General features: G+C 40.2%; 2 protein-coding genes and 1 long non-coding RNA gene across 3 annotated transcripts; 2 read left to right on the top strand and 1 right to left on the bottom strand.

Annotated features, from left to right (window-relative positions):
• Positions 1–45: 45 nt before the first annotated feature.
• Positions 46–13,027, bottom strand: LOC120439804. Its single transcript, XR_005612782.1, has 3 exons — positions 12,952–13,027; positions 6,712–6,783; positions 46–2,013 (listed from the first exon to the last, which is right to left on the bottom strand). It is a non-coding gene; the product is annotated as an uncharacterized LOC120439804 (long non-coding RNA).
• LOC116314612 (protein phosphatase 1 regulatory subunit 27) lies at positions 9,830–12,375 on the top strand. Its single transcript, XM_031732695.2, has 3 exons — positions 9,830–10,565; positions 10,760–10,910; positions 11,561–12,375. Exons 1-3 carry the CDS (start codon positions 10,130–10,132, stop codon positions 11,679–11,681), a joined length of 708 nt encoding a protein of 235 aa, XP_031588555.1. The 5' UTR covers positions 9,830–10,129; the 3' UTR covers positions 11,682–12,375.
• A 19-nt stretch (positions 13,028–13,046) lies between the features above and the next one.
• On the top strand, positions 13,047–16,778 carry mcrip1 (MAPK regulated corepressor interacting protein 1). The gene is made up of 5 exons (XM_031732679.2): positions 13,047–13,181; positions 13,843–13,938; positions 14,079–14,197; positions 15,838–15,942; positions 16,039–16,778. The coding sequence occupies exons 2-5, from the start codon at positions 13,931–13,933 to the stop codon at positions 16,101–16,103; spliced, it is 297 nt and encodes a 98-aa protein (XP_031588539.1). The 5' UTR covers positions 13,047–13,181; positions 13,843–13,930; the 3' UTR covers positions 16,104–16,778.
• The last annotated feature ends 4,001 nt before the right edge of the window (positions 16,779–20,779 follow it).

Here is a 20,779-nt window from a genome sequence, read left to right as displayed (position 1 = left end):
TCAAAATTTGTTTATTGCTTCATGCATGTGTGCATATGTGACACCAGGGTGTGCCGATACACTGAATGATATGTGTGCCTCCTGGATTCTGCAGGGTCCTCTGAGGCAAATAGAAATGTCTTCAAGCTCCGAGGTGCCAAAATGAAAGCCCACCTCTGCTCTGAGGATAGAGCAGTGCCTCAGTCGACCTGTGGTTTATTAATCAAGTTACTTAACCAGGAGGCTGAGCTTGACATGGGGGAACAGTGTATTCTGAGCCGCAGAGATCACGCCCTCTGGAACTGATACTGTGTTACATTAATATCAGAAGTGTGAGTTATACAGTATCATTAGAAATAAACTGGAGTTACTTTTGGCTGCTAGCTTATTCACAATGTCTCACCCCAGCGGGTAGCTCGGCATGTTTGATTCGGCAGTTTTTATGCCGGGTGCCCTTCCTGAAGCAGCCCCCACAGGGATTTGTGTCTCCTCCTCCTCTGAATTCATTTTTATTTATTTAGAGCTCAAGTCACCTTAAGGCAGACCCTATAATAATAGAGAGAAACCACAACAATCAAACAACCCTCTTTAAGCAAGCGCTTGGCAGCAGTGGGAAAGAAAAACTCCCTTTTAACAGGAAGAAACCTCCAGTAGAATCAGACTCAGGGAAGGGCGGCCATCCACCACGACCGAGTTAAGCAAACGTGTAAACCACTACAGTATGGAGCCTCACAGCTGCTGGAATTTAATCAAACAGCAGACAGAGAACTTGACTTGTTTTTCGATACGTGAAAAGGCAAAACCTCAAAGTCACCATTACCCACTTTAATTAACCTGAGCATGTGCTAGAAGACAGTGTGCGAGTGCTTGGAGTGAATTCCTGCCGCTCATTTCAGTCACTGTGCACTTTGCCCAAGGATGGTCCTGCTCTGCCTTCAGATCCTAAACTGTATCAGGGGCAGCCTGAGGATTTACTACTGCTCCTAAAGTTATGATCTGTGAGCCCATGCGGTAACCTGACTGACCTTTTGGACTCCTATTAGAAGGAGGCATGTCGCACCACCCCCGGGGAGTAAAACAGTCACATGATCAAGACTTAAGGTGGACATCATGTGGCAGATAAGGAAAGGGGCTTGGCTATATGCATACATATGTCAGGAGTGATGGATTAGTCTAGCAGGCCCAGTACAGTCTTCCGTCTACTTTCTCTTACTGCTGCACGTACGCTGTTTGTGTCTCAGCCACGTAACCTGATCCGGCCCCCTCGTGTATCTGGAGCACGACTCTCGAACTGCCATTGGCTGCTGTGCTAATATTAGCATATTGCCCCCTGTGAAATGCATTCTGGGAATATCCTGTCTTTTCCTTGGCCTTATGGAGCCAGTGCTGTTTCTGGTCTTCAGATGAAGCGGTGAGGTCATCGTGTAGACCGCCGCTTCCTTCTTCCTGCAAAGGATCCCCAGCCATGGTGTAATTATTCTAAATGTGTCTTTATATATTTGCACTTCACAAACAATCTGCATGTCCTTTCTTTGATGTCTCTCCACTTTCCTCTCTCTCACTATTGTCACTGTCCAGTGAAGTTAAAATGCTCAGATAACTAAAAGAAAGGAGTATCTGTACCAGCAATCTTATTTCTCATCACCCTTGCAATCAGTAGTTAATATCACTCCCAAAAAACGTTGGGTAAACTTCATATACTTTTATAGTTTTACTTTTTCAGCTATAGTTCACATTCAGTCGGAATATTGAAGTGTATATGTATGTGTGGTTGAGCATATGTCCACTTCTCTAATGTATGTTTTATTACCTTTGATCATAAGTTTGATCATTAATTAATTGTTTTTCTGTTACTTAACTACTTTGGTGTAGTATGAATGGCGATGGGAATGGAGTCGATATTGGTTGGAAAAGCTGCAATTTATGGCAATCCACCTAAAAGTTCAAAATCTGTGCACTCCTTCAAATTTCCCAAAGGTGGATTGGAGTCTTTGCCGGGCTGATTCTGGCCCCCATGCCTTCAGTTTGACACCCCTGTAATAAACAAAGTTAAAAAATAATCATCATCCTTTCAAAATGTCTATAAACACTGATATAACATTTTTATTGTGAATCTATTTATTTATCGCACAATAACTTGGTAGGAGTAGCAATGGCTATAACTGTTAAAGCATTAGATGTTATTAAGAAGTGCCTAATTCATTGTGCTTTTACAAAAATTATTATTTACTCTATATATTCTGCCCTCACTACAAAAAACACACACCCAAATGATCATGCCTGCCTTAAAGGGCCAGCACACTATACTTTTTTTGTTCTGCACGCTCAGTAGTCAAGCATTTTTGGGTGAAGTGATGCATTTGTTGTGATTTTGAAGACCTTCATTGATATATGCAGATACATAGAGAGAGCTCATTTTCACATAGTGGCAATAATACACTCTTAAATAGAGTTATAAAGCAAGGATAGTTATGCAACTGCAAAAACTAAACACCTCTGCCCTTTTTAAGCTTCCTCTTAAATGACCTCGAGGTTACTTTTAGTAAAACCACAGCTCATTTAAACAAACACAGTACTTCTGGAGAAGAGCTTTATATGAGCTTTATAAGACTGATTCTCCATTGTCCTTCGTATGGAGAGTAAAGGTTACATTCAGTAAGTCCACCTGTTTGATGCCCTCCATCCTTAATCATTTAAGCTCTCCTAAATCCTGGAAATTAATTCTTCATAACCTTGTGCAACCTGGTCAGAAAAAGCAGAGGTTCACCGGACTGACGTCTTCTTCGCTGACCGTTTCCACTTTTAAACACACAGAGACTCGTTGTGCAATCGTGCATCAAAAGATTACACGTATGTATGGAGATTTTTTAACCTCTGACCTCCTTTTCCATGAATGCAGGCTTCAGCTAAGGTAACCCTATCCTCTCACAAACTGCTCCTGCTTCCATCTGTTCTCGGTCTGATCCCTCAGACTCTCTCTGTGCCCTGGACAGCTGCAGTGCCATGCTTTTAACTCTTTTGCAGGGAAGCATTCTTCACACAATGTCACAATGTCAGCAACAGCATCCCTCACTGACGTAGCAGCTTCATTATCAGATGCGTTATCCTTGATTCGGATGACATGCTGACTGCTTTTCTAAACAGTCCGTGAATTCTCTCCTGAGACTGTTTTCACAGCTCCATTAGAAGCCTATAAATTTGGGCTACAAGAGAAAACATAAGTGTTTTCGTGGGCACATGCACAGTCAGTAGGAAACTTCTCTTAGCTTTGCTAACATTTGAACAAGGGAGAAGCTTTTGCATGCATGTACTATACTATGTGCAACTGATGCCACTTTGTTAGGTACATCTTTTCAGCTGGATATTTAACACAAAGATCTAATCAACCAATCATATGGCACCAACAAAGTGGAAGTGAGAATGGTGGACTGCTGTTCAGCCAATAGCGACTCAAATAATCAGAACACCATATTCCAAGGTATGCAGAAGAGCATCTCTGAACGTACAATACATGAAACCTTGAAGCAGCAGAAGACCACATCAGGTGCTAGCTAACAACAGGAAACTGCTGCTACATTCACACAGTATCACCAAATATGGACAACAGATGGGTGTGAAATTCTGCTGAGACACTCAATTGGTAGGGTCAGAATTTGGTATAAACAAAATGAAACCATGAATCCATCTTGTCTTGAGTCAATGGTTCAGGCTGCTGGTGGTGTAATGGTTGGGGATATTTTATTGGCACACTTTGGGCCTGTTAGTACCAACTGGGCATAATTTGATCACCACAGCCTACCTTAGTATTGTTGCTGCATTGTTGAGCACCTTTAAGATGTGGCGGGACAAGAGACGTCCAGCCGACAAATCAGCAGCCACCGTGTCATGAATATGGACCAGAATCTCTGAGGAATGTTTCCAGCACCTTGATCAAAAGGAGGTCCAACACAGTGCTAGCAGGGTGTTAATACAGTTAGTGTACACAGAGTGTAGTGTTTTTATCTATTAAATACAAAAAGACACAGTTCATTGATTCAGTTACTGTAATGTAAAGAGCAGTATGTGGAATAGCACACGGAATTTTGGTTAGGTGTGTCCTCTGATAAAATTTTAAAAGATTTTATGTTGTGCACATCTACTTTTTATTATATATGTTATTGCTGTGAAACCTGCAATGCTATTAGCTTAAAAACAACATTATATTATTTTTAAAAATCAGTCCGTAGTAATGAATATGGACCATTTCTCATGGAAACTATGAGCTCATGACTGGAGGGCTTCAGCAACTAAGAGTCCAGAGGAATGGGAGCCATGACGGTCACGCCATGTATGCAGGGCCAGATGGCAGTTGGTCTCATTTTCAACAGCAAATGGCTCAATTTAGTTTTGCTTGGCTCATCTAATCTGCTCACGAGACTCTGTGTGAATATGTTTATGAATTCTATTTGATGTCGTCAGCATCCATGGTAATGTGTGCTGCTCGATAAAATAGGCTTTTACTTAGAAATATTGGTATTAAGTTCTTCTATGTTGTTTACTTTAAGATGAAAAGTTGAACGAATTTTAATGAAAGCAATACTGACCTCAAAGCCATAGTGTTCTGGTATGGTTTTGTTTCTTTGTTTGCTTGTTTTTGTTTTTTGTCTTTATTTTTTTATTTCAACCTAATGACCTTCAGACAAAAATATCACAATGAAGAGAAGTTATGGATATGTTACCCCAGAGGCACTGACTGACTTTGCTTTTGACTGAAAAGAAGAGGGTTACAGGGGATGTGATGCACTCCCAGGGACGACACAAGGTATGATCAAAAGGTCCCAGGAATGGGCCTCTAAACATCTAAAACCTTACTCCAATATAAATTTGGCCAATCTTTCCACCTAATAGCATCCACCTAATATCTTCTCATGCACCTCTGGACTATTGTCAGCATTGCTGCTATAATTATACCAATCCCAGGAAGTCCTGTCATGCCCCCTTGCACTTGTGTTTCTCCAATGGCCGCTGGATTGCCTCCAGTGCATCACAACAGTGATTTTCATTTTTGGGAAGCAGACAAAGTTGCAGGGTGTGTAGTCTGCAGTTTTTCATTTTTAAAGGTCAGTTCTCAGAATTTCCAATCTGCAAACTCATAGTTTGTGGACCTCTCTGAGCAAAAGCAAAAATATTAACAATAAGCTGCTGTGTAAAGAACCTAAATTCAGAACAGCTGGGATGTTAGCAAATTGTAAAACAAAAAGGAAACCAGAATGCAGTGATATACAAATATCATGAACCCATATTTTGTTCACAACAGAAGACATAAAACATGTCAAATGTTTGAATTTTACTATTTCATGAAAAACACCACCTCATTTTGACATCTTGAAGAATTTGGGATGGAGGAACAAAAGGCTGGAAAGGTTAGCAACATTAAAAAAAAAACAGCTCGAGGAACTTTTTGCAACTAATTAGGACAAGTGGCAACAAATCAGTGATATTGCTGGGTATGAAAGAAAGTATCTTAGAGAGGCAGATTATCTCAGAAGACGGGCACAGGTTCACCGATTGCAAAAACTGCTCATAAATTATGGAACAATTAAAAAATAATGTTACTTAATGTAAAAGTTCAAAGACTTTTAATGCATCATCATCTGCAGTAGAGTTGCTACGATTTGGTGCTATATAGTTAAATTAAACTGTGAATGAAATAACTTAAATAATCTTTTGGATGAAATTGAAGTGCATAATATCATCAAAAGACTGAGAATCTGGAGAAATCTCCGTGCACAAAGGACGAGGCTAAAAATCTAAAAATCAATGTTGGATGTCTTAAAGCCAGACCTTTCACCAACTGAAAACATCTGGATCAGCTGTTTAGAAACTGCTGTTAAAAGAAGAGGAGATGCTACACAGCCTGCAAATTCATAATGACCCTTTTTTTTTCTTTAATTTTTTACCCAACTTGTAGGGCTGGGAGTCGTAATGTTGTGGTGTAAAAGAGTGTTGTTATTTGACAAGCTCAAAGACTCAGTTTTCATTTAGAACAGTTGTAACTGTGCTTCAGTTTGTTTGTAGGCTTCTATTATTGTGGATTTATGATGTGCTTTTCTGTATTTGTGTAATACTAAACATCCAGAAACAATAATGTATTTGTTTTTCTTATGCTGACACTGGATATCACTAACTCATACAGTTCAAGCAAGCAGGATTTAATGTATTTTGCTGGAGCTTCTCACTTTGACTTTCCCAAGATCCACCTCCACAGCACTCTTTTCACTAAATGACAAAGGATTACTGCATCCTGATTTAGATTACAGCTCCTTTTTTTCAGCCCACCGCGCGTGCCGTAACCGGATACTTTTCAGACCGAGTGAGTATTTCTCATTGGGCCTGTGGAGATCCAGACAGACACTAATCCCTGCAGCGCTTACCATCCAGTGATCCAGGTCTGAAACATACCACTGACCCTGTTGTCACCCATGGGACTGCATATGCCCTGCACAGCAGGCTGCTTTATGAGAAAAGGATTTTACAGCCAAATAAGAGGAGCAGACGACTAAATTCGGCTAGAGTTATGATTATTCAGTCAGAATTAGCAAAATAAAACTTAATGTGACTTACTTGAGTTACACTGACCTTTCTAAACTGCACTGTTTATGAGGGTGGCAGCCCGCATTCATAACATGCTATACACAGACAGGACGCTTCACAGCTCTTATTTTTAGACATCACATCCAACCTGCCACTTACCTGCATCACGTGAGGTGGTGAAGTGTGGAGGCGCGCGTAGCTGGCGGTCTTTGCGGCATGTATTGGCCAACTCTTGAAGAAAAAAATAACATGGTTTCGACTTCAGCTTCGGGTCGAACTGTCTATTTCGTTCACAGGTTAGAAACTACAGCTTTTCGATGTGGTTGTGTGCGCAGTGTGATTTAGATCATTTTCTTTTTTATTTAATGCTACATTTTTATTTAAGTAAAATCTGGAACATTGTCTTTTTCATTGTTTAAATGTCAGAAGGCTGCTGCTTGTAATTCAACAGAGTCAATGACAAATGAAAGTTAATTCATTAAGACTGGAAGGTAAAGTCATACAATGTGCTTTCCTTGTTTCAGTTTTATTTTAATAATAGGAGGCGAATACTACATCACGAAAAGACAAAGCCACGTGTTGGGATCGATGAGATCAGGGGCTTCCGACCACATTTACAACACCACAGAGGGACTTGAAAAACAATGCAAATACCATTACCTCCACCAAGGAGGTCATGTTTTTGGTTTTCATGGGTTTTCTGTATAAACAATGGCTCGAAGAATTTTAAATGAATGCTGACTCAACTTTGTAAGGCTGTTGGAGTGGGGTCATGTCAGCAATCTATTAGAATTTTGTCTTACGTCAACAGAGGTCCTCAAGGTCAACTTAATAACTGAATGATTTATTGGTCAAAAATTGTGAAAAAGCATTATTTTACAAGTGTGGTTTGTATTGTCAACATAATGTATAGAAAGTTACATTTGACCTCTGACCTCCCCTTCAAGGTCAAATAAGGACAAACTTTCATAAAATGTCTTTTTATGAAATGTCTTCTTTATAATATAATATAATATAATATAATATAATATAATATAATATAATATAATATAATATAATATAATATTCCTTTAAAACTGTGCTTAAAATTCTACTGCCTTTCTATTGGCAGCTTATAGGAAATAATACTTATATATATAGAAAGAGAGATTCTAAATATAACATCATAGTTTGCATCCAAGTATCATGTCATGTTTGACCTCTGACCTCACATCTTCCTTTCTTTTAAGTGCAAAGTGTGTTACATCTTTAAAGGTAGCATTTTCAGAAAGAAAGAGAAAGACAATGAGCTGGTTTGGTTTAATATTATATAATAACTCAACTTATTCATGTCCAGTTATTTACAAATCAGTTCCTCTTATTCATTACCTACTCCTACACAATGTTTGTCCAATCAGATGTTGATATACTACAAACCTCTTAAATTATGTTTAAAGAGAACAAAATAAATGTTTGTCAAATTCATTACTGTCCCTTAAAAGTACTTCCCAGTGAATGAGCTGAGGCAGAGGTCTGATTCCTTTTAGTAGATCATTTTAGATCATATTTCTGGCACAACCTCCCTGAACCAAGGGAACATCACTAATTTTATTTTACTGCATATTATTTATAGGGACTAAGAGGTTCTAGCAGGGAGGAGGCAACCCCATATAAATTTTGCCACCGAACTAAAAAGACGAGAAGATAAGAATAGTCTGTTTCCCATCAGTCTTGTGGAAAGTGTTTACCACTTTCCATTCTCCTGAATGTTTTCAGCTCTGACTTGTTGGTAATTTGACAGATCATAACATGAACTCTAAAGAGCAGGTAGGCGGTGGAAAGGCGGCCTGACTCTATGTATAGCAAGAAGTCATAAAGTGTGAAACCTCACTCTGACATTTGGTGCCTGTTTTTTCTGGTGAGAACACTGCCGCATAGCAAGAGCAGGAGAAGCTGGAAGGGGCATCATTATTGTTCAGGGACACCCTTGAACCCCCCGCCCCCCTAGTGCCATAAGAGACAGTGAAACCTGGCAGCTGGCACATTCAGATACTAACGGGTGTTTGAAGTTTCTGTTTTTTTGTGTGCACACACACACACTTTAGATATCAGCAGGAAGAAGAAGGAGGTGATGAATAACATAGCAGATCTTGGCTGATTATTACCTCCTCCAGTTGTGTACACCTCAATGGAAATATTTTTTTAAAGACTGTCCCTAAATATTGTGTGATATTCTAATAACATGTTTTCTATATTTAGCCACTTTAAAGCATTTCTGATGGTGTATGAAAATGAAAAAATGAATTATACACAGTGTAAAAATGGGAAAAATATGAAGCCCAAACATTTAAGCGCGTGTAACTTGAATGGCCGACCTTGGAAAATCAAACTCCTGAGGATGGCATCCATCAACTAGTTCCTCTGTCACGCTGGCAGCATCTGTGAAATGCCCAAGTCTCACTTCCAAAGGTTTTGTGAACCAGTTATAACCAGCTCTGCCCCACTTAGAAATCTGGACAGCTGGGCCCACTACCACAGCGTTCCACCACCATTTACACGTACAGTATGCATGTGACTCCACGGTGTGAGCCTGCTAGTCCACACTTAAACATCCTGCTTACAGTCTGAATTCATGGATTTTACGTGCTTCCCGTTGAGGGAGCTTCTCTGTTTGACACTTTTCAGCAGATGATTTGTTGTAAATAGCTGCATTTCTTTCAACCTTGTGACTTTTTACTGGCATTTGCGGGAAGAGGTTACATATCATTTGGCTCCTCAGCTGGTCATGGCTACATGCCCACATGCGACCTCTTCAGAAGATGGTTTATCTAGTCTGGGTGCAAAGGGCAAGCACGAGGTGTCCTTTAGGTCAACGGGTAATATGAGAAAGAACAAGAGCACACAAAGTAAAAACACTATTTTTAATGACTCTAGTATACCTACAATTAGACTGCACCATAGGATATAATGTAAGCAGACAGATCGACTACATGATTGGGAAATCACACGTGCCATTGAGGTCCAGTCTTCTTCCTCGGGGCAATATTTACCAATCATGTTTACCATAGTTTTGATGTTTACGAGGGAACATTTAAGTCTCGAGTGAGGAGAACATTTTGGTTGTCAACATTTTTTATGATCCCTTGGTGAGGGCAGTGTCAGTGGCCATGTGACCACACGGTGGGAGGAGGCGCACAAGGGCCACTCATTTGTAAGCTGAAGTCACTGGATATTGAAATAGCACTACAGAGGATATAAAAGGATCCTCTCCTGCTTGCTCCCAACAGATCGCAGCCTTGTGTAACAGCAAATAATACTGTGCAACAGCTAAATTGTAATTCGGGCAAGAGAAATGAGCCATTGGTGAGAAAAAGGATGACCACACAAGCGAAAAGAAGTGGATGTGGACAGAGCAGAACAAAGTAAAGGATCTGAAAAAGGCTCGTAAAAGGATAAAGGACAAGTGGGGAGAGGACAAATAGGACACAGAGCAAAGGATACGGGTCTTTTTACTGGATTGTTGCATTCCCTTGGATTTCTCACTTCCCTCCTTCTGACCTAAAAGACTAGAGGGAGACGAGCTGCAACCATTGCAGGCATGAAGTACAGCTACCGTGTGCCGGCGTCTACGTACGCACGCAGCTCACAGTACACACCAACTTACCACACTCCCACCCAGTACACCCCCTCATATTACACACCGCCACCGTACACATCCTCATACACGTCCGCCTCAAAGTACAAACCGACACAGTACAGCACCACATATTACACCCCGTCACACCACACGTCCACTTACACGCCTGCATCAGCATACGTCCCTTCATACAGCAAAGGGTCACGGTACAGCTCAACACGTGCCACACAAGCACAGGAAAAGCCTGCACCTGTAATTCCTGTCGCACCCGCCAAGAGGACAGTGCACTTCCCCAATGACATCATCTTCCAGGATATTGTTAGACGGGGAGACCTGGAGCAGATTGGTCGGTTCATGAGAGCGAGGAAAGTTCGTGTGGATACGGTGTTCCACTCAGGTGAGCAATATCTCCACAGCTTTGATTTTTTTGTCTGCAGGTACTCACATCCAAAGTCTCTTACAATATATGTATATTTATTGTTGTTGTTGTTAAAAGCAGTGCTAGCTTCACTAATGAGTGAGAGTTTTGATGTTAAACAGTGTGCTAACCGCACTGACTGCAAGGGAACTGATTATTGCTGCTTTGTGCAGGTATGGCAGCACTACATGAGGCTGTGCTAACAGGGAACCTGGAGGTGGTGAAGCTGCTGGTTAAATATGGCGCCGATGTCCATCAGAGAGACGAGGACGGCTGGACGCCGCTCCACATGGCCTGCAGTGACGGCTACCCAGAAATTGCCAGGTAACATGTGACTTTTTAACCAAAAGTTCACACTTATGTAAATATAGAGCAGCTGGAGGGTTATTAGAAGAAGAAGCGGTTGCTCTCTTGCCACCAGAGGGCGCCACATCCGGTAGCTTGGCATGTTTGATTTGGCAGAGCTTTACACAGATGCCCTTCCTGATGCAAGCCCAAAGGGGATCTGTCTCTCCAGCTGGAATCGAACCAGCAACCTTTCGCTTGCCAAGGAAATGTGTTAACCGTTGCACCTGTAGCATATACAAATGTGCTACAAAAATAACCTCTGCAGACAAAACCTATTTTTACATGACCCATGTAGTTTGCATGTGACAGCTGATGCTGGCATAAACAAACAGCACCCACATGAAAAAGTGACATCACCATCATACCATCATCATCACAGTGCACAGTATACAGCATGAAAGAAGCGTCAGATTAGCAGAAGTGGGGGACATTTCTGGGAAGGGAATTAACACAGAGGTTCACCACTACGACTTTGAAAGTTGACTCTATATTCTAATGTCACATCACAAATCAAACCCATTTAAAGATTAGATGCACAAATGATTAACTATGGCATGTATTCATGCACTTTTGTAATATGTATACCTTTTATTTTAATATCAATATGTACTTCATTTTCTACTCAGATATCTGCTATCAATGGGCGCCAGCACAGAGGCAGAGAATGAAAGTGGAGAGAAGCCCGCAGACCTCATCGACCCAGAGTGCAAAGACCTCGCCAAACTGTTTGAGACTGGCTGCGTCTGATTGGATACCGGGTGGATCCAAAGGAAAGCAAACAAAGACTACAGAAAGAAGATGAGGAGCCGGAGCAGAACATTTCCACCACAGCTCACTTCACGACCGATCCTGTAAAGCAAGATTGTGTTTGCTCGTTTCAAAAGTAGTACAAACACCTGCAGGTGTATTATTGTAAATTATTGCCTCAAAGCGATACTCCAGTAAGCTTCTTTTTTTTCTGGTGGTTATTTTTATTTTATTTCATTATATCTGACTTTATTTTTATGTGTTTATTTGTCATACCAGTTTCAGCACTACGGCGCAACATGGAACGTGGAAGCAAAACGTGTTTGTCACATATAGTCTGACTGTCTGGAGAAATGTTTGACTTTCAGGATTATTTCAATTTTGGTTATTTATCTGATGTGTTAGTGTTAGGCAGTTTTTACATTGCTGGATGAACTCTGAAAATTGTGTCTCATAGAAAGAGTTTCTTTACTGCTGGGCAGTAAGAGGATCATCAAAATGGATACTGATACTTTAGTATCAGTCAGTCATAAATAAAAAAAATCACCAAAGCACAAGCTTGTACAAGATTTGTAACCCTGCAGTGTTTCCCCTAATGTATTACTTTCATTTATTTTGGTATAAGAATATAAATGCCAGCAGTGTAAGTCTTATCATGTTTTTGCTCAGTGATTATTTTTGTATATTTTCATAAATAAAGAAGCCTTTTATTAATTTGACTGACTTTCTGTTGTGGTCTCTTCACGAAAAATGAAATTATATTACAAGAACTACAAAGTTCATAGTTATTTGTACACTAGTAAAGTACTTCAGTCATTGGCATTTTGTAGAAAGCTACTATCTGGTATTTAGCTAAATCACAACGTTTTAATGCAAGGGTTAAGATACGTTTGGGGATTTGTTTGTTTGTTTGTTTGTTTGTTTCTTTGGGGGTACAGGTTGCATTAGGTTGCAAAAGAAAAGCCCTAAAAATCTCTTGCCATTCAAGTGAATCTAATAGCTATAGTAACTACATACTACACAACTAAATAACTTAAACAACGCTGATCGATGTTTCTGACAAATTTAAGACAGATTGTGTGTGTGTGTGTGTGTGTGTGTGCAGTGGTACACTTTTACAGTGACTCAGAGGAACACTTGGTTTCTTAAATGAAGAGCAACCACTTGGTTGACCAGGCAATCCATCTGTTGAAAGGCTGCAGGGGCCTAATAATGAGTGCTAAAAAAATTAATAAATAAAATAGCCTATAATAATAATAGTAATAATTACCTGCAACAAACCAAGTAGCGGTTAGCCCACTCCAATTTCTCTAGCAACGTCGTTTTTTGTTTGTTTGTTGTTTGCTTGCTTGCTTTTCTTGTTTTTTATTTGCCTGAGTCACCTGGTTTGGAGGCTCTATCACTTCCGTTTGTTTTCCCGGAAATGTTTGGTTGGCATTGGCAACGTTTTAGCCAGCTCTAACGCCATACAGCCACGTCCGGAGGAGTGTTTATTCACGGGTTTGTTGAATATCCTATCTCTCATTCAGTGTGCATCTGGAAATACACTATTGCGCTGATGTTTGGTTTTTTCTAATACCTATCCTGCGCTAGTGAAATGAATGAAATTGTAGCTGTTACAAGCTAACGTTACGACAAGACAATGAAACTCAGCAGTCAGCTAGCTACATGCTAAATTCTCGTGTCGAAAAAATATGTTGTTATTTTCCCCCACAGACATAACTGCTGGGGCACGCGTATCTCTAAAGTACAAACTGGTTTAGATACAATGGTTTTTAATGGCACTGGAAGTCTAAGACGCTGGGTTTCGGTTTGTAAAGCGATGCTAACATTGCTGAAGCTACTGGACTCAAAACGTAAACAATGGCTCCTTGTTTAGCTAACGTCAATATTAGTTTCTCATTTTCAAACTCCTGCCTGACATTAGCTTTACTAAAACTAGTTAATCTCAGTAACCATGATTTACTCGTTATATCACTAATGTCACCGGAACTCATCGGATGACAGACTATGTTTTAAGGGCGTTAAGCCAGAAGCTAGCTAAAACCACTAACCAGAATTACCACCGCCTGTACAATTAGCTTAAAAGTAACCAATGCTGAAAACCGACTTCTGAGGTCATGGGGGAATTAATTACCCGCTCACTATTGTTTACTGGCAGGACTGAGCTGAGGACTTCTGGACGTTTGTTTATACTTAAATTCCACTCACCACAGAGGAGCGAGGAGCAAGTACAGACTGCAAACAGAATGACCAGGTTTGACCAAAGACAAGCACTTAAACACCCGTGATCACATTTAATTAGTGCTTTTGAACTGCGGTAGCTTTAGTTTAGACCAAAAGATGAATTGACTGTGTGCTGTGGTGCTAATTTTAACATTTCCATGTTTTCTGAAGCTCATCAGCTCCAAGGATGGTGAACAGTTACAAGAGGACTTCAAGCCCCAGATCCCCTACTAACAGTGGGGAGCTCTTCACCCCAGCACATGAAGAAAATGTCCGCTTTATACACGACAGTAAGTATGCCTTTCTAACAATGATGTATCAAACTCTCTTCATGAAAACATTCGGGATTTTAAATGCAACTCCTTGAAAACTAAAACTGAATTGCCTGTCAAATTAATTTAATTCTGAAAAGAAAGATTCTTTCAGAACCTAAGACACATTTAGGTTGAGTTAAAATTGTTACTTTTCAGTTAACTATAAACTGTGCAACTATTACAGTGGTAACAAATAGCAAGTGGGCTACACAAGACATTAAAATAAACAGCCTCTAGAGCATGAAAGCTGATTAAGTTAAAAAATAAAACTGCATTTTGATAATTTTTTGTTAAATGTTTGTCTCTATAATGCAAAAGACGCTTATTACCAGCAGTATTTGTAACTGGTTAATCTGTATTCATTGTTGTCAAAGCTGGTCATTTAAATTTCATGGTTTAGTATTATTCATCAGAAGTTGCCAGGTCTCTTTGAGGCCTAACAAACCCATCGTCTGTCTTGGAGAACATCAGTATCTTTGCGTGCCACTGCCACCTATAGATCAGCACAGTACTGTGGAGTGACAGCCATGTTTAAGTCTTGTTCTGCCTATCCGCATGCAATAAACAAAACAGGATCCTGCTGGCAGCCTGTCCACTGTTTCTGTGGCTACACAAAGAGAAGGACTATGGGAGTTAAGCCAATGTATATGCTACAAAGACACACTTGAGTGTAGTCCTCAAAACACATACTGTGCATGCTGATTGATCGGGATAAGGAACCACAGAAGACTTAAAAGAGACACACAGACAACACAAACACAAAGAAAACTGATCAAAAAGCATAGATGAGAAGCACAAACAGTGGACATTTTTTATTCTGCTTGAAAGAAATTCTTCATCTATTGTGACCTGTTTGCTGTGCACCAGATCTCTGTGACAGATCATTGACGAAGAGTAGCATGCATGCCCTTGGACATGACAGTAAACACCTACATAACACGGCTCTTATAAGCGCTATTGTACCATTAAACAGACACTCGGGGACTTTAAGGTTGTGCGCACACTAAAGAAATTCTTCCAAGTTTCGTGCTTTTTACCCAGCTGTCCAGTCACAGTCATGTCAATCATGGTGCAGGGGCTGAATGGTTGAGCCCTTGGTATTTGTGTTTGCACCAGATGACAATGCAGGATTGCCACAATTTAGGAAATAATACAAAATCAGTGTTTGTAGGATTTGTTTACTATTCATCTGCAGGCACTTGCCAGGATATTTCATGTCACAGCAAAAAGCAAAACTCTGTGGGTCTCTAATGCTCTTCAAGTCTGAGAAAAGGCTTGTATAGAATAGAACAGGAAAGCCCTTTATTATCATTGTTCATGTACATCAAAATTATGGGTGCTCCACGCCAACCGTGCAGGAGTAAAATAAAATAGTAAGACAGCAGGAATGTAGCTCATGCTTTGTTAGTGACCACTGACCACAATTTAAATTCAGTGATTACTTCCAAAACATTGTTAAAAGCACTTGGTTTAAGATAGCAAAAATTCATTTTCCACGCTCTGACACTGAAGCACTTTAAAAGGTCTGGAAATAACGCTTTGCAAGTTAGAAAATGCCAGCACATGGCTCAGGTGCATCATTAAGTAAAACTTCTTTGTTTTTGCTTATTTCGCAGCTTGGCAGTGCGTGCTCAGAGACATAAGATCAACGCAAAATAGTGACCGGAATGACCGTGGACCACAGGAGTATGTCGAGAAGAACCCAAATCCTAATCTACATTGTAAGTTCCAGCAAATGTTTATTTTTCCAACACACTAAAAGATGAAATCGGTAAAGGACGTGCTGATTAACTACTCGTTTCCTTTTGTTCTTGCAGCTTTCACACCAGTGGACCTGAGTGACCTCAAAAAACGCAACACACAAGACTCCAAGAAGTCCTAGTCTTTCTCTTAATTATCCCATTGCTTTTTCTTTTTTTTCTCCCATACATTATCCTCGAGAACTTTTCCTCCGTCAGCCCTCTTGTCAGCCAGAAAGTTATCGTTGTTGGTCAGTCTAATACAGAATGCAAATCTAATTTCTAAACTCTGGACCATAGCAAAGCTTCTCTTCCTTCACCCTCGAAGACTGACTAAAAAGAAAAAGTTGGATTTCTCCCCTCTTCTCTCAGTTCCTGTTTTTTCCAGTCGCATTCGATATGTGGACGGGACCGATGCAAAGATTCATCCAAAATTTGCCGACTTTGTACCTCAGCTTTTTTTTTGTCTCCACAGGACGCAAAAGACTTCAGTCTTAAACGCGACGCTACTACTACTACTAATATGACATGGGAGGAAAATATGAAAGGGCTGACTTCTTATTTGTAGTTTTATTTTGTTTATCATTAATTAAGCAAGTGTAGAAGTAATTGAACATTCACACACACACTTTATGGGCGAGTTTTCAAAGCCAAAACAGAGTGTAAACAAAGCCAACATTTTTATTATACATTTTCTTGCCCTTGGTCGGACTTTATTAAGTAGAGGGCCTCCCCAAGTATTGATAAATCCCCTCCCATTCCCCTCTTCTTTCCCAAAGCCTTGAAACAAAATGTTGAATAAAAAGACTTTTACAGTACTTGTAGTTGTACTTATTCTACATAAATACATCACTGTATTTTTATCACATTAGAATTCTAGTTTTGTATTGGCCATGAGTTGTAATTAGTTTTTGATCCAGTTTATTTTCAGCTAGTTTCCAGAGTTGAAGTTCAAAAATGTTCAGTTAGCTTTTGTTTTCACCAGTATCGGTATTGTTTTAATTGTTTTTCTTTTTAATTATTATAGTATTTTGTTATTTGTCAGATGCAATATTTAAAAAGTAGATGGATGGATCCCTTTGCAAGGCACTTGACGCACAGTCAACATGTAGGGCGGAGCAGATGATACTCCAAGGGTAAAGACAACCAGGCTTGACCTTGTTGGGTGATCTTACTATCAAATCATACATATATGGCCATTTTAGAGGACTGATATTTCTCAGAACCTCCTTTTTAAGGCAGACTTAAACAACATATAGACTATAATGACAAAAGTATTCACTCAACCTTCCAGATCACTGGAATTCAGGTGTTCCAATCACTTCCATGGCCACAGGTATATAAAGTCAAGCACCAAGGCATACAGACTGCTTCTACAAACATTTGTGAAAGAATGAGTTACTCTAAGGAGCTGAGTGGTACAATGATGGGATGCAACCTGTGCAACAAATCCACTCGTGAAATTTTGTCACTACTAAATAGTCAACTTTTAGTGGTATTATAAAAAAGTGGAGACGACTGGGAACAACAGCAACTCAGCCACAAAGTGGTAGCACATGTAAAATTACAGAGTGGGGTTAGCAGATGCTGAGGAACATAACGCACAGAAGTCAACAACTACAGACCTCATTCAGATTAGAAGGACAGTGTACAGAGAGCTACATGGAATGGATTTCCATGGAAACAGCTGCATCCAGACCTTACATCACCAAGTGCAGAGCGTTGGATTCAGTCGTGCAAAGCTCGCCACCACTGGACTCTAGAGCAGTCGAGACGTGTTCTCTGGAGTGATGAACCACGCTTTACTGTCTGGAAATCCGATAGGCAAGAATGGGTTTGGAAGTTGCCAGGACAACAATACTTTTCTGACTGTATTTTGCCAGATGTAAAGTTTGGTAGAGGGGGAATTAAGGTGTGTTGCTGATTTTTAGTAGCTGGGTTCGGCCCCTTATTTCCAGTGAAAAAATTGTTGTTTCAGCATACCAAGACATTTTGGGCAACAGTTTGGTTCCTGTTTCAACATGACCACAAAGCAAAATGGTAAATGGCCTGTATTTATATAGCGCTTTTCTAGTCCCTAAGGACCCCAAAGCGCTTTACATATCCAGTCATTCACACACTGGTGATGGCAAGCTACGTTGTAGCCACAGCCACCCTGGGGCACACTGACAGAGGCGAGGCTGCCGGATACTGGCGCCACCGGGCCCTCTGACCACCACCAGTAGGCAACGGGTGAAGTGTCTTGCCCAAGGACACAACGACCGAGACTGTCCGAGCCGGGGCTCGAACTGGTAACCTTCCGATTACAAGGCAAACTCCCAACTCTTGAGCCACGATTGCCCCGTGGCTCAAGCAAAATCTATAAAGACATGGATGAGCAAGAACTTGACTAGCCTGCACAGAGTCCTGCCCTCAACCCAACAGAATATCTTTGACATGAATTAGATACTGCAAGACAAGACTTCTCATCCAACATTAGTGTCTGACCTGACAAATGCGCTTGGGGAGAATGGTCCAAAACTCCCATAAACACCCCTAAATTGTGTGGAAAGTCTTCCCAGAAGAGTTGAAGTGTGGGCCGACATCATATTAAACCCCCTGAATTAAAATTGGGCTGTCACTCAAGTTCACATGTGTGTTAAGACAGACAAGGATTATAGTGTATATATAGAATAGTACTGGGGTGGCTGTAGCTCAGGAGGTGGATCAGAAGATTGGTGGCTTGATACATCTATCGAAGTGCAAACGTGTGTCAGTGTTTGATAGAAAGCACGTAGGAGTTAGATAAAGCATAGAAATAAATCCTTGTATGAATGGGTGAATGAGGGATGTTGTGCTCAAGTAGGCTCAATTAGCGTAGAAAAGCACTATATAAGCAGGGGTGCATGTGCTGTCAAAATAAAAGACACGCACCAGATAAGAAGTTGCAATGTGCGTTTGCGTACATAAGATTTTCTGGAGGAGGACAGACATTTATTTAGAACTCTTAAAGATGTCGAAGAAGCAAGCTCCTTTAAGCAATTATTTTGGTGTTCCTCCACCTCCAAAGAAATGTCAGAAGGAGTCCAAACCGCAAAAGAAGCGCGTATTCTTGGAAAAGTGGTTGCAGGAGGTGAGCTGGCTTCAAACAAATGATGAACGCACAGAGATGTGGTGCAGAATATGCCGTGAAAATCCCACTCTACCGGACAAAAACAGTCCCTTTTATATGTACGCAAACGCGCGCTGCAACTTCTTATCTGGTGCGCGTCTTTTATTTTGACAGCGAATGCGCACCTTATGTGCACCCCTGAATATAAGAACCAGTCCATTATCATTTATATTACACCTATAGGAGCTTTTTTAACAAATCTCATTATATACTGATCCATTTCGCAGCTTCCACATTCTGGGAAGGCTTTCTACTAAATACCGGAGTGTGTCTGTGGAAAGGTTTCCCCATTCATCAAGAAGCTGTTTGTTTAATTTAGTGGAGTAGATAATTCTATCTTGCTGATTAGTTTAACTTAGCTGAGTGCTTCAAATCTCCAAACATCAAATGGTGATTCTAAACTGGCTGTAGTTAAAAAGGTGTAAATGGTTATTTGTGTTTCCACGTTACCCTGTGCATGGTGTACCCCACCCCTTGCCCACTTTCAGCTCTGCTCGACCTTGAACTGGATATGTGGTTAAAAATATCGATGGATAGATAGGTGATAGATAACTGTGTCTGAACTGACAGAGTGTGCCAGCAAGGGATAACTAAGCCAAGGGTAAAAGGGTCTTAAATAATTTATTGAATTGGACTGGATGAATGCAGGCATTGTTAAAATATCCAAACCTAGTTGTCAGTGTGGTAATCTCAACCTGCACAGCTCTGTGCTGCAGAGCTGTTATCACACTATCAACGCCTGAAAATTGGATACTATATGACTCAATGCATTTTCTATTTCTAAATGTGGAAAAATTCTGAAATTGATCCAGGGGGTAAAATAGCTGTTTACTAAGCTTTAAAAAAAGTAATGTTGAAAATGGTGCTTTTATTCAAAGCACCGTGTTAAAGATTGTTATCCACACAGTTGGATTTTATGTTTATCCATTCCAAAACCAGTTTTGATGTATGTTTGGGATCATTTTCCTGTTGAAACACCAAATGTGTCCAGGTTTCAACCACTTAGCCACTGACTTTAGGTGAAGTGAGGTGATTTGGAAGTGGTCCTACTTCTTCGTTATTCCAAACACTTTGTGCAATGTAACTGTCAGCAGGCAGTGTCTGGCTTAGGTGCAGTTTGGACAATTGTGGGGTGTATGTCTATAGTTTAGCCTGTGCTTTACAGTCATTCCACACTGGAAAACGTTAGTTCACAGAAATCATTAAAAGTCAAAAAAATTACCATGACGATCGGTTATGACCACAAATATGTACACATTTGTTCAAACTGACTTACAGTGTTACATTTTCTTTCTTTTTTGTTTTCTTTTATTTCAGTTATTTTATACACACATAGCTGTAGTAGTTTGTGTACTGAAGACTTTCAACTACAACTCAAACTAATGAAATTTACAGTGAAACTGTAAATTTATTTTATTTAATATTTATTTAATATTTAGATTATTTAAATAATTGTAGATTCATTGCATTGTAGATTCATTGTTTCGGACGATACTGTTGATTGCTTCATTGTTTCGGACGACACTGTTGATTGCTTACCGATACTCATCTATGGAGCAAAACAATAGCAATTCCCTGTTGGTAACTTTGTACCAACATCTGATTGGACAGAAAGATGTTACTACGCATTGACGTTTGTCTACGTATGATACGCAACGAAACTGTTTT

The sequence above is a fragment of the Oreochromis aureus genome, linkage group 4, assembly GCF_013358895.1.
Source record: "Oreochromis aureus strain Israel breed Guangdong linkage group 4, ZZ_aureus, whole genome shotgun sequence".
Taxonomy (NCBI): domain Eukaryota; kingdom Metazoa; phylum Chordata; class Actinopteri; order Cichliformes; family Cichlidae; genus Oreochromis; species Oreochromis aureus.
The sequence above is the reverse complement of the archived record's forward strand: the minus strand, read 5'-3'. Positions and strand labels throughout refer to the sequence as shown.